This window comes from Lygodium microphyllum, chromosome 25, assembly GCF_053477565.2.
Source record: "Lygodium microphyllum isolate KBCC chromosome 25, Lygodium_microphyllum_v1.1.10, whole genome shotgun sequence".
Lineage (NCBI taxonomy): Eukaryota > Viridiplantae > Streptophyta > Polypodiopsida > Schizaeales > Lygodiaceae > Lygodium > Lygodium microphyllum.
Window position 1 is genome coordinate 64,876,088 of NC_141159.1, and position 25,581 is coordinate 64,901,668.

Here is a 25,581-nt window from a genome sequence, read left to right on the forward strand (position 1 = left end):
ATACATCAATGTAGCATCCTTAAAGCATCTGTATGCATTTAATACGTAAGCCTTTACAATGAAAGCTTGTTGCCCATAGGGTGTTGGAATAGAGAAACCCTCAAGAACTAAGCTAAACAAGCTCTAATTGATCCTAAAACCTTTCCCAAGCATCAACACATCGTTAGAGCAAAGCAAACTTGCCCCATGAGCATTAATAGAGCATAAAGCAAGCAAATACTTGCCGTCCAAACAATGAACAATAGACCTATCATGAACCATAGAGTTGATCCAAAACCTTGCAAATAGTGCTCTAGATGAGGTGGAGAAGCCGAGAAGAACACTCAAATGCTGAGCAACTATGAAGAACCATTGGGGAGCAATGGTTGATGAATGCAAGGTAGAAGCAACCCCAAAAAATGTGTTGCAAATTGTGGAGATGAGCCTTTTTTTTTTTGTGGGGGGGTTCCTTACTGTGGTTGGCCTTCAGGGTCATTTGGCAATGGGAAAGGTACTCCAAATCTCAAGAAACAAGCCAAGAAGGAAGGGGAGTGGTTGTGTATCTCAAATAGACTAAAGTGCGATTGCCATGGACCCTCAGTTGAAGCTCTCTTTCTAAGCTAAAGTAAATGTTGATGAAGCTCCTCGAATGCTCGGTCTATAGTCTCCCCTCTAGACAAGTGCATTATTTTTTTCACTATGTAGTTAAACTATGTCAATTACCGTGTGTAACTCATGTGCAAAGGGTACGAATTGCTAATTGCATTACCACCGAAATTGCTAAGCAAACTACGATGGCTCATAAAGAAGTTCTAGTGCAACCATAGTTAGTTGGTCATGTGCGTGGGCTTGAACTGGCCTACGATGAAGTTCTTCTACGGCAGCCTTCCGCCATAGTTGGTCATGTGCGCGGGCTCTCAGTGTGTCACTGGGGCTGCCGGCAACTGACGTGCTTCGTCGCAGGCGCATGGACATCTCCTGCGATGGCCGGCTGGATGACTCTCTGCCGCTACTGCCCGAGGCAATACTGTCGTCTTCCTGCTCATCCTCTTCCAACTCCACTTCCTCTTCCTCTTCGGCCTCCTCCTGGCTATAATCATCATCATCATCGAGCGGGCCAACGCGCAGCAAGAATCGCTGTAGCGCTGCTTCCTCGTCACAAGGCCGCCTTATCGACGGTTGCTTCTCCAAATTGCTCCCCGCTTCCCCCGTCCAATCTTATACGTCTCGCGGACACGATCGCTCCTAGTGCTCGCTTTGAGGTAAGGCCGTCTAATGCCGCAAAGAATCAGCAAAAAGATTGCCACCTTCTTAGTGATCAGAGGAAAAATTTCCCTCCATGTTAGTGATAATCTGATTTCCGTTTTCTACATAAGCACCTAGCTTCATTATACCAGTACGATCCTCTGAAGTTATGCAAGTATCCGTATTTTCCAGTAGTTGGATGCTTGCCAGAAGAATGCCTCGAGATGCAAATAGTCCTATCTGCCCCCCCTTTTCCCTCTTTTTTTGACGGTTTACTTATCACGCTCGCCTTTCTGTCCTGCCAGAAAAAGCTCCCTGCTGCCCTGCCGGACGATGAGCCCCTTATTCAACCATCGATCCTAGGCACTGCTCAGCTGTCTGCAGGTAACGACTCACCTAGCGAGAACCAGGATCGGCTCATCCTCATTGATGGGAAGGCTGTCGTCTACAGAGCATACTACAAACTCATGAGTACGGTTCCGATGCATATCCCGTGTCCATACTTGTGCTTGTTTTATTTGATTGCCAGAACTTATGATGTGATATATTTCTTCTAATTTGTAGCCAAAATGCAGTACGGAACACTGCCGGACACAACTGGGGAAGGAGATTGGGTTCTTACAGTTTTTACAGCACTCTCAACGGTTTGTTCTTTGAGTTTTGCTTCTGTAGAAAAATGCAAGTTTTAGAATCCTACTTGTCAACGGGAATTCATCTCTGTAGAAGTATTTCAATCCATGGAGCCTACTTTTGTCAAAAGCAATTTATTTCTGGAGGAGCATTGCAATCCATGCTAGTGAAAGCTTGCTTATTCACGCACAATTTGATGCATACTCTTTAAGCAATTGCCTTGCAGTATGTCTTTTCTGGCCAACTAGCTTGCAAGCTAAGTATTATTAGCTGTACAGTGAAAGTCCTCCATAGAATGCAATGCTTACAAGCTCCGAAGGCGAATTTGTATTTTGTTTGAGGATATTGCCACTCTCATGTGAAAGATGCTTCCATTCCCCTTATGTCCTATCGTTCTCACGTCTTGCTTGATCCACCACTGCTCAACTTACCACCGTTTCTCTGCCCAAGAGCCCAACTGCCACCAATCTTTCACTCTCCTTGATGATGACGGTGGTGATGATGTCGCGTCAGTAACCATCGTGAAGGTTATAATGTCAAACTTCTTGGACCATTCTGTATCACTTTTTTAATGAGCTTTGTGTATTTGACCAATTGCCAATATTTAGACAGACAGCTTCAGCCTCTTGTATACAAGCACTACGCCTTGACTTTAATCGAAGGCAGTGACCAGTCTAATAACTGGCCAACCTTTAGGAACTGCCCAAGGCCAATCCAGGTGTCCTTATGCAGGATCTTTTCAACACCAAGTGTGCATTGACTTGTACATCCAAAGACATAGGTAATGAGCCTCTCTTGGTGTGAGAGTACACAAGGGTTTGCAAACAAAACACAATGTGTATAAACAACCACAAGTGTAACAACCAAACTCCAAAAATGAAAAATGGATGAATGGAATGAAGCTCAATGAACAAATTGAGCATATAGAGATAGTAAGGGATGGAAAGTGTTGAAAGCCTATGTGTCCCTTTTATAGAACTGGTGATGAAAGTGATGGCTTAAGAGATAGTAAGGGATGGAAAGTGTTGAAAGCCTATGTGTCCCTTTTATAGAACTTTTTGAGTCAATTGTCCCACCAAAATTGTTAATTGTGGTCTTTTAAATAGATTGCCTAGAATTTCAGTTTGAGGCTGCGCAAGAGCTGAAGAAGTTAGCCAATCATTGTAGTTTAGCTTTACGGTAAGATCTTAGGAAGCTTAATACTAAGTGTAATAAGAGTTTTTGAAGAGATCAATGGTGAGTTGTGTTCGGTGCTCTTATTGAAAACTTGGGTTGGATAGTTGTAAATTGAAACTCTACGATAGATCTTTGAATATGTGTTTGTAAAGAAATGCCCTAACACAGAAAACCCAAATACAATTGTATGACAAAGCACAAACTGATAACAAAATATAGTTAGGGTTAGGGTAACTTAGAGACAATGAAAACAACGAATAATCTGGAATGAATAAATCTGAATAGCACTATGCTCAGCAGTAAACACACTATCCAGTGAACGAATACTATACCTTGAACTCTCATGTCTCAAGGATCGAGGCAAGGTAATGAACTAGAGAGTGTGTCGTACTCGGACAGATCTCAAAACATAGCAAGGTAGCCTCTAAAGATGTTTGGCAACAATAAATGCAATGATGTTGATGCCGGAGCAATGTTAGACAATAAACGCACCAATGTTGATGTTTTGTTTTTCAAAAGATTTAGCATTAAGCGATGGTTTTCAAAAAGTTTTTTGTCAATGGAGTAACAGTGCCCCAAGGGGAGATAGGGATGGTTAGCCTTGACCTTTACAAAAACAAACCTATCCCAACCACTGCTAGATGTCGATGACAAAGGAAATAGGCTAAGTGTGGGAAGTATCTATGGTGGGTATATGGAGAGGCAAGAAAGCAAGCTGGACAAGCTAAGCAAGCAAGAGAGATCGCCTCAGAGACTTTTACGTGCAATGGTATGAATATGGTGGATCCAGAGGTCTTTTTCAATCATGGCCACCCCGAGGATACGGAATATGATACAAAAGTACAATATACATAATATCTGAAACAAAAGTTGTAATCTACACCCTATCACCATCAAGAGAAGGAGGTTGCTCCATCTCAAACTTGAGGGGAAAGCTAGAGGGAAACACTCTCTCACCGTCAATTGGAAGAAGTAGGGGAGGGTGTACTTAACTTGATCTTGGATAGTAAATACTAAAGCACCTATTGATTGACCGCCTTGGTCAATATGTTTGCAAAATTATTTCATGGAGACACAAACTATAGGGGAATAGTACCTAGCTCAACTTGCTCTCTAGTGAAATGGAAATGTATGCCAGCATGTCGTGTTTGAGGTGTGATGATCAACTTCCTAGCTAGTGCAATTGCACTTTGGTTGTCGGAGTAGATGATAGTTGGCTTAGTACATGGGAATTAAAGTGTTGCCAACAAGCTCCTTAGTTAGATGGCCTCGGTGGTGTCATCAAAGAGAGCCCTATACTTGGTCTCCGCTATGGATATTGCCACTGTCTCCTACTTATGGTTGGCCCAAGAAATGGGAGACATATCCCAAGTAGAGATCTAATTGGCAATGAATATTTGAGCTTTTAAATGACTCTATTTGATTGGAGATCTAATTAGCAATGAATATTTGAGCTTTTAAATGACTCTATTTTACCATAGCATATGCTTAGCTTGAACTTGTACATGGTAGCAAGATCTAGGGGACCTTGAACCTATAGCTTGATATTTTGAAGTCGTAACAAGCCCTACATTATTCATATATAGCAGTAATATTGATGAGATTTATGAATTTGTTTAGGATAAACATTGGCAGTATTTGGCTATCCACAGACATTTCCTCCAAGATTTTATATTTTATTTAGGATAGGAAAATTTAAACATTTTCATTCCTTGAACGCTTACAAATTTTTATCTTCCATTCATGTGATATGTTTAGGGATGCCATGAGAATGCCGGGTGTCAAGATCTCTTGTCCAATTAGAATCAGTGTAACCTTGCAGACATAAGCCAGAACCATACATCAGTCCATAAGAACAGGTACATCTCAAATATTTCAAAACACAAAGACATGCAATCCAATGTGACATTCTAGGTGTTGTGAAATACTGACTAAGCAAACTAATTGAGTATGCTAAATTCGGCCTAGTATGAATCAATTGAAGAAGTTTCCCTACAATAGATCTATAGGTGTGCTTGTTGAACGGTTGACCTAGGGTCCTTCAATAAGTGGATAGTTGGATTGAGAGGCTTGGCCATAGGCCTCATCATATCCTGGCAATATTGATCTACTAGTTGAAGAGCGTACTTTTGTTGTGACACAAAAATACATCCCCTAGATTGAATTGCCTCAATCCCTAAAAACAACAAATTGAGGTGTGCCATCTTAAATGTAGCACAAAGCTTGGCCTTAATTTCCACTATGGCAACATAAATTGAATGAGTGATGAGTGAATCGTCTATGTATAACAAGAGATAGTAGACCCCCTTTGAAGTAATATAGATATATAAATTTGGGTCGTAAAGGGTAAAATAGTATCCATGAGTTTGAAGGAACTCATCTATCCTTTGGAACCAAGACCGTAGCACTTGCTTCAGCCCATAAAGAGTTTTCCATAAGTGAAAGACCTCATCTTTCTAGTTAGCACAAGAAAAGCAGGGTGGTTGCTCCACATAGTTTTCCTTCTCTAGATAACCATTCAGAGAGGCACTTTTGACGTCCATTTGATAGAACAATCAACTGTGGTGAGCGGCTAGTGCAACCAACAGATGGGATGATGTCAATTTTGTAGTAGGAGTAAAGGTCTCTTCATAACCAATGCCTTGCTTCTGTCGGGTAGATCTTCTAGGGCCCTCAGGAGTGGAATTTGATGTCGTTGATGTCGATTGTATCAGCTCCTGAAAATAGAGAAGAGGCATAACGGATCTTTGTGTTCGTCAACAATTCTCACAGTAGTATACATAACCATCTTGTCAAAAATACCTCTTATGTGAGCTTGGATGAAGCCCTTTCTATGATGTGAGGAAGCCAATTCCTTTCACGCCTTGAACGTTGCATTGGTCGGAGGATTTGAGTTGGTGTTTGAGCAAGAGAATGACTTATTGGAGGAGTCCACATCCCGCCTTTTCTTCTTTTTTTTCCTCTGTGAGGTTGCTAATTCCTGATAGTCCTTCCACAAGTGGCCCTTCTTACCACAGCGATAACATTGGGCCTTCGACTTCTTCTTTTTGTTACCCCTCTGAAGGTGTAAAGGCCTCATTGGAATCTCCACAATGAGAGGGAAGCCTCTCCTGTAAACGCAAAGAGGCCTCATGCTCAAGGAGCTTCGAGGATTACGTGTACAGCTCATAGGTATAGATGATGTCTGTGCCTGCAAAGCATTGGCCACTCCCTCTTACTCTGGGGGGGAGCTTGTAGAGTACCGTTCCCACGAGATGTGCCTTTGGATTCACAGGGTGGTTTCGTATGTTTAGTATGACACGATTGGTATGTGAACTAGTGCAATACAGAACGCACACAAAAACTTTAATAATAAAAACTTCAATTAAAAAATACATGTAAAATTTTGTGTGTATATATATGTATGTGTGCGTATGTGCATCTTAAAGATAGATCAATCATTGCAAAGTTTCATAAATTAGAGATTAGAGTTTAGAAAACAATTGCAAGTCCATATAGGTCCAAAGAGTCGAAACTAGAGTCATGTATTGAGTGCTCCAAAAAGATACATCAATGGCAAATGCTCACGAAAGGAATCAAAATGTATAATGACAAATGGACTAAGTACAAAATGTCTAGACTCTAGATTCATGAGGACTCCTCATCATCAGACTTAGACACTTTGGAAGGTGGAGAGCAGCCCTCACTAGAAGAGGCCTTAGATGGCTCACCAAAGTTGCCATCACTTACAACATTCCCATCATCATCATACTTGGGCTCCCTAATTGGAGCGTCACCTATAACAACTATACATGCAGTAGAGGAACTCCCAGAGCCTTGTCTCACATAGGTCTTGATGGCTAGTGTAGGGTTGGTCCTAGTGTTCGCAACTTGAGCAACAACTCGATGGCCCCTATGTGTGCATGAGACTCGATGGTCGATCTCCTCCAACTCCATGTAGAGATCCCTAAAGACGATCTCATGCTCCTCATTTTGCTCCTTGTTGACACTCTTCAAGGTAACACCACTTAACTTAATCTCATCAACATTTACCTAATTAAAATAAAATGATAATTTGCATATTTAGAATCTAACTCATTATTTAGATTAAGTGATAAGTGAAATACAACTTGTTACTTTTAACTTATTTATCTAGCCGAACAATCCTACAGTAGGCAAAAAATTCAAATTGTTTCAAAATACAAATTCAATGATCACACAACAATTCAGCTTTAGGTGATAACTTACAATGGGTACTTACAACTTACTTGTGCAAGCACTCTAAGGGCAATCTTTTGGATAGTGGATACTTGATATCCAAAAGATTCCCACCAAAAAAGAGGCTTGATCAAAGAGACCCTCTTCCGGCATAGAGATATGGCAAAAGCAGTTTCTCTTTGGTTACTATAATTGATGATTTCTTGTAAGAATTCTATGTGCTAGTCTTTATCCAATGTCTTTGGGAGGTAGGCATCTTTGTTGGCTGTCAATTCTTGATCCATGAGAAGGGATGGAGCTTTATAAGTAGGATGCAAGAGAGTAACCAATCCGTGGATGGGTCTTCTCATCCACTTCCATCTTTTCTCTACTAAGTAAAGGATGCCATCACACCTCGGCGTGTGGCATCCATTTTGTCAACACTACTTAAACAAAAGAACATTTACTTTAGTCATTTGAATTTAAAATTTGAAACTCTTTACTTTATACTTAATTAACTTATGCAAAAACAAGTGTAGTTACCTTGGGTCCTTCGCATCAAGTACCTTGCATGCTTCGATCTTCTCAATGGCCTTCCTCATGAAGTGCATGAGAAGCCCCAAGGTGGCACCCTCCATGTCCTTCATGCATGGAACCCTATATAAGGGGGTAATAGCAATGACTAGCGTACATCATTCCAAGGTCAAGAGAGGTTAGGGACCACTCCAAGTTGCAAATGGCTTAGCCAATTTAATTATGGATGGGCACATTTAATTTTGGGTAGGGTCAAAAGGGCTGAAATTAATTTTCAGGATTGTTTAATTCTGAAAATTAATTAAATGGCTAGATAATGCTGAAAAATGGGTTTAGAAGGCTGCCACTCAGCAAAATTGCCCATGCAAACTGGGAAACGTTTTTGGGGGTTGGATCTCAGCCATTCAATCAATTTACAACCTGGGGGAGAGAGAGAAAGAGGGAGTTGTTGGTTCATTTTCTAATTAAAGAATAGCAATTTGCTGCAAAAGACAGCCATCTAGGGGCCTTAGCAAGCGGGAGATAGTAGGGAGATACCTTCCAAGGGCTGGCAATAGCATTGCTAGGCAGTTGAGCATTTTGGAGGTGCTTGGCAGTAGTAGGTGACTACATTAAATGTAGGCTGGAGCAGGTAGCAAGCCGATTTTAGGGTTTTCTCGTGAAGAAAATCAGTTTTCTCTCTCATTGTGGCTTTCTCTCACCTTCTCCAACCCATTCTTAGGAGATCTTAGCATTTCTCAACCATTTTGAGCAGATCTCAGCAAAATTTGGTGGATAGTACAGGGATCTCTATTGTAGACCCTAAATTTGTGGAGAAATTAGGGTTTAGCAGCCACCTCGGGACCCTTCCAACAAGATAAGGTATTGTACACTGAAATTAGTACGTGCAATTTGTTGTATTGTTAGGGATTTCAAATGCCCAACCATCCATTGTAAATTTAGGGTAGCATTTGGCCAGTTGGGGTCTAGTTAGAGCAAGTCCTAGGTGAAAATCAAGGGGCGAATTGCTCAATTTATTTGTTGAATGTTGGATCAACAAGGTGTGAAGATATGCTAGGGTTTGCACTGAGAAAACACAGCATGTACCAAGATTGAAACATAAAGACTCAAACAGAGACAAACAAAACTTAAACCCTAAACGCAAAACGCAAAACGCAAAAACTCAAAACTTAAATAGTAAGACAAACACAGAGAAAAGAAACTTTGAAGTGAATGAATGTTGTAAATGAATGTAAGAGTATATAGAATGCCCAAGGACAGAGCAATGCAGTGTCGGAGAGTGACACCCATCAGAGATGAATCCCAAGTGCAGTAACCGCTAGAGTTAGAGCGTGGAAGTCCAGGAAAAATGAAGGGCAGCAGGCTGGTCACTAGAACACAACAGTGGGAGGCTGGAATTTAGTAAACATAGCAGCGTACCACTAGAGGAAGACTGAAAACTAATCACACGAGGTAGAATTGTTAGGCAACAATAGGAGAGGTTTGTTGATGTAGAGGGCTTGTTGGATAGCAAAAACGTAGGTATTGCAGGAGCCATCAGGTGGTAGAGATGGCAGCACCCGTCGCCCGGCACCAGATGCTAAAAACGTAGGTTGATCAAGTGGTATGATGACATAGTAGATGGAGACCTCCAAACAACAGGGCGATGGCTGAAAGTAGGTTGTCTAGGGCTGGATAGAGATGGGTTGTAGTTAGTGATGGTTGGACAACAGATGGTAGGTGATTGATGGTTGAAATTTGCACAATAGAGTGAGAAACCTGCACAAAAGGATGTGGTTGAATGGTGGGTAGCTTGTCTATTTATAGATGTTGAAGGGTGTCCCAAAAATTAGGGTTTTAGGGGACTGTTGAAACTCCCTTGAATCGCACATCAAATTTGCATTTTTCATCAATTAAGCTTGTTTTGGGACTGTTTAAAAATGCTAATCAGCTATAGAGTGTGTTTTAGCTCAACACACCCTCTTAGGCCCAAACTTGAGCTTAAAAGAGAAGGCCAACAATGTTTATCCCAAGGCGTCTCACCCCAAAGCAGCTAGGGCATCAGACAAAGAGTACACGTTGGTTGCCCAGTGGCCTACCAAGACTACAGAGGGGATGGTTATCTTACCAAGGGAGTCCAAGTAGTCACCCTAGAGAGGATAGGGCATCGGACAAAGGGTGCTCGTCGGTTGCCCAATGACCTACCAAGCCCTACAATGGTAGATAGAACCACATTGAACTTATGTTTTGTTTTGTTTTTTTTTGGAACGTTAATTTTGGGGGTGGCGACCGATTAAGTAATAGTGACTTAGAAGACAGGAGTAGGGATGGTACACCCAACACATCAGAAAACAGTACAAGGTTACCCAACTACTCGAGGATGTCGATGACGAGGGAACGGTAATAAAGTATCATATGAAAAAGGATGGTGGTGTAATCCGCTAGTGGAAACAACTTAGGATCTGTCTTGCGGTGCTCTGGACAATGGGATGCATGGTATGCTACATGTTGAAGAATGCTCATGTAGTAGGTGACACTTGGATAGTGTTCCTCATGTGGAAATTGTTCACTTGTTCAAGTGTCCTAGTGCAATGATGATGAAGTCATGCAATGCATAGGGGAAGGTGCAACAAGGGGGGGGGGGGAAAGGCCAATGTTGAAGACAAGTGCCGAAACGTATAGAATACCAAGAAGGGTAGGAACCCCCTCTTAACCTGGATGTTGATGCCGAAGAAGGAAGAGGAGTCTTAGGATATCAGACTTCATGTGGTGCTGAGAACCATATGGATGAAGATGATGATGGCTGTGATTAGGGTGAGCTAATCAATGGTATGAGGCTTGGTACCAATGAGGAGGTCCCAAAGTCTGTAAGATTCAAGCACTTGCTGCATGAAATTCGACCAAGTGGTGAAATTCGACCCGTTAAAATGAGTCTTATCCGTGAAAGCTTTCTTTGGCTGTTGCAACATGAGTGGTAGTGCGAGGAGATGGAGGTGTATAATGGGGGTAGGGTGAATAGGGGAGATAGGGTGGGGGAGTAGAGTACACTTGGGAAGGAATCCTAGAGTACCCACCATGCATACGAGAAGTGTGCATAGCGGATCCAAATGTGGGCAGGGCAGATTGGGTGTAGGCATGGTAACTGTATATGGAGTCCATAATGGAGGGATAGAGACAGGGGAGCAAAGGATGGAAATTTCTGCGTAGGAGTGACCCAAGGGATGTGGGATGACAGTCCATAAGCAAAGGATAAATATTCCTATGTCTGAAAGGTTGTGTGGGGGGTTGGTAAGTGTTCGCGGGTAGTGAGGGGAATTTCCATCACAATTATCCCAGAGTGGAAGGATGTGGCAAAGTGGGGATATGTGGAAGGTATATGTTAAAGGGTGGCATTCCCCCTAATGATGCACCAAGAGGTGGAGTGATTGGAGGGTAGATAGATGGTCGCGTGGGGGTTGGTGAGTGTTTGCGAGTAGTGAGGGGGATTCCCATCACAACCGTCCTAGAGTGGAAGGATGTGGTAAAGTGGGGGTATGTGGAAGGTATATGTTAAAGGGTGGCATTCCCCCTAATGATGCACCAAGAGGTGGAGTGATTGGAGGGTAGGTAGATGGTGCAATGGAGAAAGAGAAAATGTTTGGAGTGGAGATGGAAGATCCAGCCCTAGTGTGATTTGAGTGGAAGTGGAATGTAATCCAAGATTTTGGAATGAGAATGTGAGTAGATTAGAATATGGAGAAGATAGTGGTGGAATGGGAGTGAGTCGAGAAGTGTGGTTTACGTGCTTAAGTGAAACAGATGCTAGGGATATATTGATGAAGGGTGTTTGTTTCAAGAGCTTCCTCTAGTAAAGTTAACATATCGGAAACCATCCAAATCTTGCACACCAAAAGGAGAATTAGAAGAGGGTTTTGGCTCATATGACTCAAAAGGGCTATATGAACTTGACCCAAGGCTTGGCTATGATGAAGGAGATGGATTGCCAAATGTGTTGAATGTTGTGGTCCCTCCAAGATCAACTGGTCTCACCAATCGGTCCAAATGGAATAGTAGCACTCGTTGGAGGAGTGTAAACCGAACTATACGTGATGCGCAAGTACTCCTCAAACTCTTCATGTGTAAGATGACCAAAATGAGAAGAAGAAGATGGTAATGGTGAAGGTGTGTCTACCTCTTCCTTGAGACCATAATGCCTTTTCAGAGCCTCCAATGATGGAGAAACCTGATAGGGTATCATAGGATCCGAAGAAGAAGGTGGTCGAGACATTATGAGTTAGAATTGAGTAGCGTGTGAGTTCTCACAAAGACTAGCCTCCACAATCATCATAAGATACTCTTTAGAAGAGCAATGGCTTTGATACCATGTGAAGATATGCTAGGGTCTACATTGAGTAAACATAGCATGTACAACCAAGGTTGAAACACAAAGACTTAGATAGAGACAAGCAAAACTCAAACCCTAAATGCCTTGGACAGACATAAGCAAAACTCAAACCCTAAATGCAAAACGCAAAATACAAAACTCAAAAACCCAAAACTCAAAGACAAAGACAAACACAAAGAGAAGAAACTTGAAGTGAAGAATGCTATAAATGAATGTAAGAGTGTACAGAATGCCCAAGGGCAGAGCAGCACAGTATTGGAGAGTGACATCCATAGGAGACGGATCCCAAGTGTAGTAACCACCAGTCAAAGTGTAGAAGTTGAGAAAAAATGAAGGGCAGTAGGCCAGTCACCTCTCTTGAATTGCACAACAAATTTGTGTTTTTCATTAACTAAGCATGTTTTGGAGCTATTGAAAAATACTAATAAGCTATAAAACATGTTTTAGCTTAATACAAGGGGCTTTTGGATCAGCCAAGGAGAGCATGGAATCTTGGCTTGTAATATATCGATTGGCAATTGAAGTTAAAGAAATACCGAAAGGGATGTCAGTTTGGGGGTCGATAGGGTGTCTATTGTTCAAGATTATTAAGGTAAATTGTGCATTTCTGGTTACATGAATTTTATGCTTGTTGTGATTAGTGCTTTATTAGGTTATTTACCACCCTATCCGAGGAGGAAGGCTGGTTTTAGGCTTCTCTTGTAGCCATGCCTTGAACTCCTCTAAGACCATGGCTTGCAGAATTTTGTTTTGCACGTCATGTAGTTGTTCTAAAAGCAACCACATGGTGGCAAAAGGGGTCTTGGAGGGCTTCTTTAACTCTACATCACTATAGGGGCGGTAGATAGCCAAGACCTTTACCTTCTTGGTGATGAAATCTACTATGAGACAAGCATCCCCAACAATCTTCCTCACCCATTCCAATGATCCTATGTCTTACATGAGGAGATCAATGCAATGTGTAGCACATGGAGTCCATACAATGGACGGGAACTCCACTTCAAACAAGTGGCCCATTCTTCGACAATTGAAAGCATCGTTGATGACCACTTGCACTATGTTGGTCACATCAACCTACCTGGAATAAGTAAAAGAGAGGATAGATTTGAGTTATGATGGAATCATGGATCACAGAGATAAGGATTTATGAATCATGATGGAGAATGAAGAGAGAGAGGTTTATGAAGAGGTAAAATGAACTATCATTTATGAATATTGAAACATAAAACGAGTAATGAATTATTGAGTCATAAACGAAAAAAAGATTACCTCAATGATAGCTTGGTGAATATGTGAGTATATGAATAGTTCTTTGTTCTCTTTGCTCTGCATCCACGGTCTGCAAGAAAAATGTACCAAGAGGTGAAGAAACAAGGATGTTGATGATGCCTCGTTTCGTGTGATCGCTCCATCCATCAAAAAGTATGGTGTAACCATACTCTGCCCATTTGGCATGCAAGGGCTTGAGAGATTATTGAGTCTCTTTTTCTCTCTCTCCTCATCGAGCTTCTTGGTTTGCATGTCATTATAGGTGATACCATGCCACCCTTCGTATGGACCAAGTGTAACAATGGCTTTAACCATTCTCTTCCACCTATCCACTCGAAACAAGTGGAATGGGAGATTGTAGTCAATGATACTGTGTGCAATCTCTATATCTGCATTCCTTTGCTTCTCTTTGAGGAAAGACAAGGCACTAGAAACACCATGGGTGGCTTCTTGTAGTGAGGCTTGCCTACATGGCCTTTTTCTGAGGCCTTTTGAGGCACATGGGCTAGGAGAAGGTGTAGGAGGAGGTGTTTCGGAAGCATCCACTTCCATGTTGGGGGGAACCACCTCCTCTCAAGCTTTTGCCATGCTTGATGACACATGGCCACTTTGATAGGAGAGGGGAGAGTACTTCATGATCTCATTTGCTACGGATTGAGGGATGGAAGGACATGGGCCGCATGGACCATCCACCCTAGTCAAGTGGACGATGAACCTCATCATGCTACTAGTCATCGTCTTTCCACAAAACTTGCAAGTCCAACGGTACCAATTTGCATTACTTGATGCCTTCGTAAGATTAATGGTGTAGAGACCAAAAGCTTCATGAGCATTGTGGATAGGGAGAGGGAGATGGATGAGATGAAGAGAGAGGAAGAGAGGGAAAGAGATAGGGAGAGGAGAGGAAGAGGAGGTGACGGAAAGGGATGGGGAAAGGGAGAGCAAGAGGAAGAGGGATAGGGATAGAAGAGGGGGAGAAGCGGAGGAGAGGGAGAGGGAGAGGAGAGGAAGAGAAGGTGAGGGAAAGGGAGAGTAGGAGGAAGAGGGATAGGGATAGGAGAGGGAGAGAAGACTCAAGAGGAGGAGAAGGTATTGGAGGTGCTTCAAGGTTGAGCTCAAGAGGGGAAGATTGAAGGAGGCGGCTGATTTTTGGGTGAAGAGGTGAGAAGGGGGGACTGCCCTTTATAGTGAGTTGAGGTGAGGGAGAGGAGAGGAGAAGTTAGAACTTTAGCCAATGTTCATGTGCAACAGCCACAAAAAATGGGCAGAAAATCGAATTTGCATGCTGTTTGGACTTTGCAATGGTCGGATCAGTTGGGCGCTGCAAGAACACACGTATCACTACACGGAACATTCGTACGATATGGCACTGTACAGAACGTTCTGTGTACGCATGGAATGCAACATGGAGCTGGTTTTGTACCCATGTAACATGGGGCAAAAATAACTAAATGGTGTCCTTCGGCTCAAACTTCATCTACTGAAGTTGTCCATAAAGGGTCATTGCATGTATGGTGGAAGATGCCTCGTACAACATGTGAAGCTTCGACCATATCTTTGGGGATGTCTTGTTGGAGGTAACCGCCAATAGAACTTATTTAGAAATACATCGAAGTAGTGCAAAATACGCATGTGCATTGTTTGAATCCCATGTAAGCACAACTTCCTCATGGTTGTCCTCATCAAAATCTTTAGGAAGGGGAAAAGGATGTTGAGGCCGAGGAATAGATCCACAGACAATGTACCAAATCTGCTTTTGCACAAACTAGGCTTTCATCATAGCACTCCATGTAAGAAAGTCAGGTTCATGTAACTTATCATCTGTAGAAGTGCACGGAGGAGCCGTCTGGAGAGGATAAGAAGAGAAGATAGAGAATAGAAGGTAGACAGAGAGAGAAAACAACCAAACCAACGGCAAAGACGTTACAAAATGAGAGTTCACATGCAATGTAACAAAAAATCTTATTAGAATTGGAGGGTAATTGCTACAAAATGAAGAAAAACCAGTCAAAAACAGCAAAAATGGCATGTGCAAACAGTCACCTAGCCACGGTTAGGGTAGTAAATGAAAAATGCAGGCTGGTTGAGCATATAATGCAGCAAACTAACGATTGCAGGTTGGAATCCAAGCATAGGCTGAAAACACAGGTTGCTGGTCTGAAAATGCGCAGCAGCTGAGTTCACACAGGCTGAAAACCACCAGTAGTAGATTGCCTAATCAGGGGAAGAAAGACCTGTAATTCAGCAAAAAAATCATAGTAGGAACCTAGATTGTGCAATTTGATACCATGTTAGAAGTGGTGGAGTAATGGAAGCAAAGGTAAGTGCTGAAATAGCAAAAAAATCATAGTAGGAACCTAGATTGTGCAATTTGATACCATGTTAGAAGTGGTGGAGTAATGGAAGCAAAGGTAAGTGCTGAAATAAATTGTTGAACACAAGACAAAAGAGAAAGAAAACAGAAGAACATTGCAAAAGAAGAGAACTCAAAGATGTGCTCGGGAAATGGAATCCATATACCATTGCAAAAGAAGAGAACTCAAAGATGTGCTCGGGAAATGGAATCCATATACCAAACATGAGAATAATGTGTACAACAGTGAGTTTCTGGCTCCTAGGCACAGGCACTGGCACTGGCTCCCTCTCTCCACAAAACCAATAGGTGATGATGTGACTGAATGAGGAGGGAGCCGGGTATATAAAGAAGAAAATAATACCAAAATAGAGGTAGGTCAGCCAACATAAGATGCCCCAAAAGCATCGTAATAACCATCATCAAATGCCTAAATAACATAACCATGCGTGTTGGCATAGGTAAGACTCACATATGAGCTGTTTGAACTGCTAACAAAGCTCTGCTATGCTTAGCATAGAGGGTGCTATGTTCATGATGGTGAGGTTCCTATGCTTTCTGACTCCATTCTAAGAGGGGGAGTGTGAAGAAAACTGCTAGGGTTTGCACTGAGGACGCACAGAGTGTACGACCACTACAGAAACATAAAGAGATAGACATAGACACAGAGAGCAAAATTCAAACCCTAAACGCAAAACTCAAAACTCAAACCCTAAACGCAAAACTCAAAACTCAAACACAGAAACTCAAACACAAACTGAAGAAGGGAGAGAGAACACAACTCTGAAGTGAATGAATGCTGTAAATGAATGTAAGAGTGTATTGTGTGCTCAAGGCTAGAGCAATGTCGGAGAGTGATGTCCACCGGAGATGGATCCCGAGTTTGTGACTACTAGTCGGAGTGTGAAGAGAGAGGAAACTGCAAAATGCTGACACCAGGGGTTGCTAGAGATAGAGGCAACAACTGCAGAGGGGCAAGATGACACCAAGCAGCTCCAGAAGGATGCAAACGCAGGCTGTAGGATGTCGCTTGATATTGGAGATGTTGGCGATGGCAGCTGGAGGCCAAACGCAGCCTGGGATATGGCGCCAGACAGTAGGCGACAGTTAGAAGAAGGCGCCAGGCAGTAGGCGACAGCTAGAAGAAGGCGCTAGGGCATTGTGAGGCTCGAGGGAGAGGTGGCAGCAGTCGCGAAGATTGGACAGCCACGTGGAGGTAGATTGATGGTTGAAATCTGCATTGGAGAGTGTGAAACTTGCATAGACGGAATGATGCTGAATGGGGGCAACCTATCTATTTATAGATGTAGAAGGGTGTCCCAAAAATTAGGGTTTTTGGGAGACCACTGAAACTCTCTCGGACCGCTCCCCTTTTTAGGGTTTTTCATCAATTAAGTGAGTTTTGGGGCTGTTTAAGAATGCTAATCAGCTGAAAAGCGTGTTTTAGCTCAACAGGGAGCTGGTAGAGGTAAGTTGGTGATAGATGCCATGCTCTTGTAGAAGCTCAGAAAGATCGTGGTAGGTAAACTCGCCATAGCTATTACTCACATATCCTACACGACGACCAATTTGGTCATGAAGTAAGATAGTGACATATAAATAGAACATCAATAACATAAAAATGCCATTCTTAAGAACAGAAATTCAGTATGTTTTATCTCAACTCAACAAGAAGAATAGAATAATTTACTTCTCTTCCTTTATCCTAAAAGATTCGAATACATCCTAATTGAAATCAATAATATCCTTCCTCTTGCCTATATCACCAAGTAGAAATCAATGCACATTGTACTCTTGTGGATCAACACCTTCAAGTAGGTCAAAGAGCTCATCTTCTAACGATCCTAGCTGCTTTGCTTCTTTTTCTTCTAGTTTCTTCCTCTTGCCCCGCCATTTCTCTGCTTGTTCTTTTGTAGCTACATTTTGATAGCAAAGCAACCCTGAGTTGAATCTTTCTAGGTGTTATTATAAACTTGTGGTGATTTTGCTATAGAATCTCATATTTCTATGGGGGTGCCAAAGGATACTATTGGTAACATCAGAAATGTGTCTAATTCAATGTGATAACCTTGGCTTCTTAATTTGGTGAGACTTTGGTGGTGGTTTTCTTATGTCTTCACTTTTAAGTTAATGAAAGAAGCAGTTGTCAAAGCAGGTGTGATTATCACGGCATGAGACTAATAGCCAAGAAAGTTAAACCTGATGAGAGCTTTTTCTGAGAACTAGTCTTAAGCATGTCCAACTGAATACATTCATTTTGGTTAATGTTTCCCAAGTTTCCCTGTTCTGTGTGATATAGCTAATTGCTTTAAATTTGCTGGCTAAGTTATTTTTGGCTTTTGATGTTTGCTTTGTTGGAATTTGACACAATCTGTATTGCTAATTGCAGATATTGAAAATCTTTGAGCTGACACCTTCGCACATAGTGGTAAATATGATTCACCCATCTCTGTGTAATATTTGTAGTCTTTACAAGGTTGCATGCTTGCACTGCTAGAATCAATTGTTTTCAAGGTCACAAGCTTGGCTTATGTATTCAATATTCGCTTTCCTAGCTATGTTTGCGTATAAGCTCATATTCATGACTTGTTTTTCTGCTGCAAAATGAAGAGCAAAGTGTATGCTATTCTCGACAGCTTTGAATTCATTTGCGAAGGTAATGGAAGTCAATTTGGTCAAATTAAAGTTCCTTTGAGTAACAAAGGAAAGGTGGAATGGGTTAACATGACCGGGTCAGATAATAAATGCAGATAAACTTCTTCATATACGGGGTTACCCCATTTGCTATCACTGATATGCTGCAATCATTTTAGATGGTTCCTCCTTTTGTTTCAGATCTTTAGTTGTTGGGTTGGAAGTTGTATCACTGGCTACCTACTTAGTCATCTTTTTCTTTAGTGAATATATTTCTGCTAAAAGTGCATATTCTCTTATTTTTCTATAGGCATGGATAGAGGAGCATGGTAATGAACTATGGCATTTGCATAAGCCTCTGACATGGTGGAAGCAACGGCTTTAGGTGATTTTTAAAAGTAAGCTTCCTCTCTAGCAAAGGGTTTTCCTATGGTGGTGTTTGGTTGGAGCACTCCATGTGTCTTTCCTTTTACATGGAAGGTGTATTGCTTCATCTATTTTTCCTATGGGGGCGTTTGGTTGGAGCACTCTATGTGTCTTCCATTGCTTCGTTGATTTTTCCTGTTTGTTCTCATCCACCTAAGACGGTGGTAGAGCATGTCGTACTGGTCGAGATTTCCTTATTCGCCTCTCTAGCTTTCTTCATTCCAAATTTCCAGCTATTGCATTTGGATGGTGTTTTGGATATTTGGATGCTATGCAGTACATGTTGGGTATGCTCAATTCTTCTCTTGGTGCTGATATTGGGCTTTTTGGACTGTTTATCATGCCTGCAACACTCAGCTCTTTAATTGGCATTCCATTGATTTGTATGCCCTTTCTGGTCTTTGATGTTCTGGTCTCTTTGGGTTGCCCTGGCCCTTGGAGATGTTCTATAGGTTTGCTTTGAAGCATAGTCACAAGTGATGCAAAACAGGACGGGGAGGAACTCCTGTTACTTGTGACTACATGGTCACATGGAATGGGACATGGGATGCAAAGAAGCTCCTACGATCCCTGCAATCCTCAAGCCCAAAATCGACTCATTTGTGACTGGTTCAAAGTGTTTTTCCTTGTTTTTTGGCCTTTGATCTTAGTTGCTCTGCATCAGGGCAACCAAGGATTAACATTTAGATCAATGAAATAATGCATTCCACAAAACCCTCCTCCCCCCACCTCCACCCAACCAAAAAGAAAAAAGAGAGAGACCACATTTCTCATCAGCTGCTCTCATAGGGAGACGGTCAGGATGGGGGGGCAGCTCTGAGGGATGGGACAGGGATGGTCAGGATGGGGGGCAGCTGTGAGGGATGGGACAGGGGGCGTTATCCTGTTTTGGGACACATCCCCCCAACATATAAGGCATTTGATACTATGCCATATGCTAGACTCATGAGGAGGCTACATGTGCATGTGTTCCTCTCCTTGCAGATAGTTAGGACTGGTTTTCTCCCCCCTTTCTTGTGGTGGATATGGCAGATTACACAATTGATCAAACTGATGCAACTCTACCTTTCACATGTCAGACTGCTGCTGCATCTCCAGCTGCACACCTGCTCAGAGCCTTCAGTAGTAAAGAGAGACGGCAAGAAGGTACTGTCGATGATTGCAGAAGAAAGCTAGAAGCAGAGTTCTCATGGTCTATAATTGTCTTTACTTTTGCTTGATTTCATGAAGACTATTTGTGTTGCTTCAGAGCAAGAAGTTTCCACTGTCAAACTGTGTTGGCATCAAGAAGTAAGAATGAACTCATATTGAAAAGTTTGAAGGAAGCTCCTGGCTAGCCATTGGGGCCATGTGTGATGCCTATGATGTGGCGGTTGGTCGCTTTAGCTTCTGATGTTCATATGGCTTCTATGAAGCAATAAAAAAGCTACTTGACAGTTAATAAATATTTAGTGATTCTATTTGTTGATCTATACTACAATGAGGCTTTGCGATGAAGACTACAACAAGTCCTTTTTTGATGATAGATTTACCTTGCATAATGGGAAGGTGCTGATACATCTGCAGTGAGGATTTCTATGTTATTGACAACTGCTTGGTTCTTCTTGCCAAGTAATCAGTAGCCATACTGAAAGTTATTTCTAGGAAACTGCTACTTGCCTAACCCATTGCTTAGGTGTGCAATTGTCATCGACAGAATCCACTTGGCCCGTGCATCCACATCTTGTGTAGGGGCTTATTATTTCCCTTAGACTCTATCATCTATGTAGTTCTCTTTCAATGTCTACCCATTGTCATCTTGTTTCTATTTTGGTGAAATAATGCTTTTCTCCTTGCATTGTGACAATTCTAGAGCGTGGTGCAATTGTCCTTCGCATCATGTTCTCATTTCTTTTTTGGTGAAATAATACTTTTCTGCTTGTATTCTGACAATTCTAGAGTGTGATGCAATAGTTCCATGTAGGGGTATTAAATAGGTTAGAATGTGTCTTCACATGATACAACAGATTGGATGCTTCAAAAGTTGAAAACTAAGATTGGAATAAACAACTGTGTATGGTCTTCGTGTGTGAGGTTATACAGCCTTTACCACTGCTCAGATATAGTTTTACTTGGCCTTATTCACATCTTCTGGAATGTGATTAGGTCATAACCTCCTCAATGCCTTAGCCTATAATAGTTTTATAGAGAATCACTCAATAGGTTAGAGTGTGTCTTCTTATGATGCAATGGATTGGATGCTTCAAAGGTTGAAAACTAAGATGGAAATAGAAAATTGCTACATGGCCTTTATATGTGAGGCTATACTGTCTTTACTACTGCTCGGATGTAGTTTTACTTAACCTTTTTCACATATCCTGGAATTTGACTAGCTCATAACCTCCTCAATGCCTTAGCCTATAATAATTTTATAGAGGATCAATGATAACAGAAAGAACTTTATTTTGAGATGTGAACGAGACCTTTCTCCAAAATTGCATGGAAGAGATATGATAGGAGCAAGTTGTGACCTGTATGGTTTTCAAGCAGAACCATATGGTAAACAGTGATTTGGACGTGTTAAGACATATTGTTTGGTAAAGTAGAAGGTAAAATCCGTGGCTGTTATTCTCAGAAGTCTGCAATATCCCTATTGCAAAAGAAGTTACCCTCTTAACTGATGGATGGGTGATTGTCCCTAATTGCAGACGGTTTGAGTCAGGGATGCCTTTGGACCCTTAAATCAAACTTTATAAAGAAATAAGTAATTGCAGATTTTAAATGCTCATCATACCTCAGCCATTGATCAAATATAAAGCCAATAAGCTTTGCAATTATCACAGGGAGAAAGATGGTAGAAACTGGAAATGCAGGTTGCTGATTGGAAGAAAGAAATTTTCCCTAGGTATATCTCTTACGAGACAGTATGGACCTAATAGCAGTGGTTTGAAATAATGCTTCCTCCAGATCCAAAGATAACAGATGCTTAAATTGGACTTCACAAAACAATAAGTGATTGCAGATTCTATATACTCATCATACTTCAGTCAAGGACCAAAGTATAAAGCAAATTAGCTTTGGAATATCTCTCAGGGAGAAAGATGGTTGCCAATTGGAATGCCAAACTTTTCTAGGTGTATCCCTTACTCCCTGCTGGAGAGGGATTAGCTAAAAAAAGATTTCCCGTTTCATGCCCTTGTTGAACTTCCTATAATAACACTGTATGCCATTTACTAATGGGGGGTTCAATTTCTACAAACTCCAGGTTTTCTAGAACTTGTTTCAGTAAGAGCTTTTGGAATTCGGAAGATACGACAGAAACTTGGCTGAGCATGTCTGTTGACAGAAACGGACATGTCATTGAGATTCTGTACTCTGGTCTTAAATGGCATGAAGTGTCTTGATCTTGAAACCACAGAAAATTTGTTTGCCAGTCAATGGTAAAGAACTCAGAAATTTGTGGCAATTCGATGGAGTTTTATAGAGATGCACATGTTTTCATGCAGTCCAGGTTCCCCTATTTTTAATGCAAGAACTACTGTTGTGTAACCTTCTAGTTCTGTAACACCTATCTTGTTCTAGTGTTTCATTTCTCTGGAGTGCAGTCTGTTTGTAGTCCTTCTTGAGGGATGGGACGTTTGATATTCTTGATGCTTTTCTTATGGTTTTCCAGGTCGTCTTTGATCATGAAGGTCAGTTCAAGGCTTCCTTGTGCGTTTAATGCACTTTGCAACAAGATTCCCACCTGACTGCAAGGTGTCTTTGACCAATTCATTTTACTTCTCTGGAATATGTAATTATATGTCTGCATTGTGTGCATGTATGCCTGTGTATAACTATGGCTGGATTGATTTGTTTTTGCACTGTTTTCAAAGAGTTGTTCTGACAAATGGGTCTTTTTCCTTTACATCAAAGGGTTGGAACAGTGGTTTTACATACAATATATCTGCATGCATGCATGTGGTCAATATGGTACATGTAGTGTACAGTGCCCTGTGTTTTGCAATTGGTGAAACAAACACGTATTTAGGTCAATTGTCAACATTATCAATCGAAAATCAGAAAGTGTTCCGCTGAGCACGATCTATATCCTTGTCGCTTCTTGTAGGAATCTTGTATGATTGTCTTTAGCTGGATCAGTTGAGACCAAAGCAGGTTCCCTCTTACATCTGCAAATTGATGAATAAACAAAATTGTTTTCAAAATAAAAAAGTGGGGTTTGTGCGATGGACCAATTATAAAGCAGCTTGAAGCATCTAGTATTGCCAATCATATTCCCATTTGCTTCCCTCTTCGATGATGTTATCTTATTGTACAAATTAATAGAATCTCTATCAGCTGGTTGTCTTGTTTGTCTGAATAAGTAAAGCATACAGTAGGGCTTATTCCGTGAATGATCAGATAGTCTGGTCAAGCATTTGTGGGAGCTTAATTTGAATTGCAAATTACTTTGTACAATCTTTTTACAGTTTCCTTGTTCATGAGTTCAACTAGGTTGTGAGTGTATAAGACATGCATTACTTTTCTAGTTTCCCTGTTTGGGCTAGGCATCATTTCTCCAATGACATTTGAAGTTGTATGATTTTTCCTGTTACATCAATTGAGTTTGATGAGACTGAGAACACATTATCCGTTTCTGCATCATATGGGCAGGGTTAACATTTCGTCATACGTTGTTTTCCAATTACAAGATGAATCGCAGTCCTACACCTGATACAGTTGTTCAATCTATCAAATATGTTAAGCCAGCCCTGATTGCCCTGGGAATCAAAACTATTGAGGTACAAAAGCTGCAATTGAACTTCTATTCTGTTAGTGTCCAGTTTCTGCAAAACAATTCTATTACTTGAACAGGTTCCTGGTGTTGAAGCTGATGATGTAATAGGGACAATAGCATTGAATGCTGTCAGCACTGGAACTAAGGTATGCTCAATCCATTAATGGGCTGCCCATTAAAAGGATAGCTTTTAACTAAATCTGCACAACACATAGATGCAGAATCAGACACAGTTCGATGAAGCTTCTATCAAACTAGCATAACTAATGTCTAGGCTATCTCTACATTGATGTTTATGTCTTTTCTAAAGTTATGAATACTTGACAGGACCCTCGCAGAAATTAAATGGCACACCAAACTAAAGAAGAGATGCAAAAAGATTTGGATGCACAACTCGGAGATAAATTAATTGGGAAATTAAGAATTGATTGCATGCAAGGAGAAACTTGAGCATCTTGAAAAACAAGACAAAGAACAAAATGCAGCTATAAACCTGAATTGCACAATGAAATCTTGGAACTAAAGACACATGCTGAAAATGAAATAAAAATCTTTGCTGAAGTAACCAAAAGGACATTACTGGAGGTAGAAGAGAATGCTAACTGGATCGATGTAGTGAAAAAAAAGGAATTTACCAACAAGCAATATAGAAGTAGTGAATGCTGTTAGCCTGCCTTATTTAGTCATGTCAGTCTGTCATTTCGTGGTTGTGAGTTCCTGTCAGAGTCTGACAGAGACATTGGAGCTCTGACAGTTTAGTGTGCATTTCCTCTATTTTAGGCACGTTTTTTGTGCATTTCCTCTGTCTGTCAGTTGGATTCCACCCCCTGACATTGCCTACCTGCTCCACAACTTCTTGGGATATATTGTTGTTATTTTCCCATTTTTTATGTGCAGTCGGACTGCATTTATTGTAGTCATATCCTATTTTAGCAGATCGGCCAGATTTAGAGGCCTTTTTAGCAGTCGGCCAGTTTTAGAGGTCTTTGGATATTTATAGCTACAACCGACACTTGGCTGATCACTTCTTCTTGCAGATTTCAGCACACTTTGGCTCCCAGACACTCTCTGACTTGGTGTTGCCATCATTTCAGTCTGATTTGGTGCCCTTGCCGATGCCTTGGGCTGCGTGCAGGGACTGATGAGTCCACATCATTGTATTCAGTATTCATCTTCATTCAGTGTAGTATTTCTTCCTTCATTTTCTGCTTTCTCTCTTTGTGTTCGTGTTCCTTCTTCCATTGTGCACTCTCACATGGTATCATTGCCTTAGTGAGCACAAATTGAGATCTATTGATGAGGAGCAACCCAGCCATCAAATGCAGCAATCCAGCCTTGAGTTTGCTGCAAACGCAGCCATTTGTGAGGCGGCGGCAGTATTTGGTCGGTCTACATTTGCGTTTACAGCTTGGCAACCCTTGGTGGCAGCATTTATTGCTCAGCGATAGCCTTCTTCAGCCATAGTCGTCATCACCTATAGGTGGTGGCATCCTTTGTGGCTGAAGGCGACAATATTTCCTTTGTGCAGGCGGCATATCTACACCTTTTGCAGCTGATTGCCTTCTGACATTCGCATTGTTTCCATCAAAATGTAGCATTTTTAGATGATTGTAGATTTGGAAGATATCTTACTAGTTTACAGGCTCTGATGACTCAGAGAAGGAGCTTTTGTCTCAACATTCTTCTGTCATTAGAGGAGGGGCTTTTTGTCTCACCATTCTTTTGGGGAGAGATGTGATTATCGGAAGTTTCAATAGGTGGAGTCTCCTAGAACCCATCCTCCTTTTGCTTATCTTTCATAGCAGGCCTCATTTGAAATGAAGGTTGCATCTGATGCGAAGATGCCTTCTTTGATACCCTCTATTCAGGTTCCTTTTCTTTCTTCCTTACCCAAAGAAGATAAACTTGACGGTGCCAACTACTCATTGTGGTCCTGCAAGGTGGAGCACCTCATGACACCTTTGATCTTTCAACTCATGAGCATGATCCTTTTTGTTTGTGAGTGTTTAGGACTCTATCCTAGTTCATGCTCGCAGGTTG

At 41.5% G+C, this 25,581-nt stretch overlaps 1 protein-coding gene across 3 annotated transcripts in view; it reads left to right on the top strand.

Moving 5' to 3' along the window:
- Window positions 1-789: 789 nt before the first annotated feature.
- Window positions 790-25,581, top strand: part of LOC148014313 (5'-3' exonuclease family protein) — a 120,447-nt gene continuing 95,655 nt past the window's right edge. For 2 of the 3 annotated variants that reach the window (XR_015688581.1, XM_087666215.1), the window contains exons 1-7: window positions 790-1,241; window positions 1,530-1,695; window positions 1,789-1,868; window positions 18,115-18,153; window positions 22,438-22,456; window positions 23,418-23,545; window positions 23,619-23,687. Coding sequence is in view for 2 of the 3 variants with exons in the window: in XM_087666215.1 (XP_087522341.1) it covers window positions 963-1,241; window positions 1,530-1,695; window positions 1,789-1,868; window positions 18,115-18,153; window positions 22,438-22,456; window positions 23,418-23,545; window positions 23,619-23,687 (780 nt within the window). In the remaining variant the exon portion in view is untranslated. The remainder of the gene's footprint in view (window positions 1,242-1,529; window positions 1,696-1,788; window positions 1,869-18,114; window positions 18,154-22,437; window positions 22,457-23,417; window positions 23,546-23,618; window positions 23,688-25,581) is intronic. The other variant, XM_087666214.1, reaches the window with a different exon arrangement.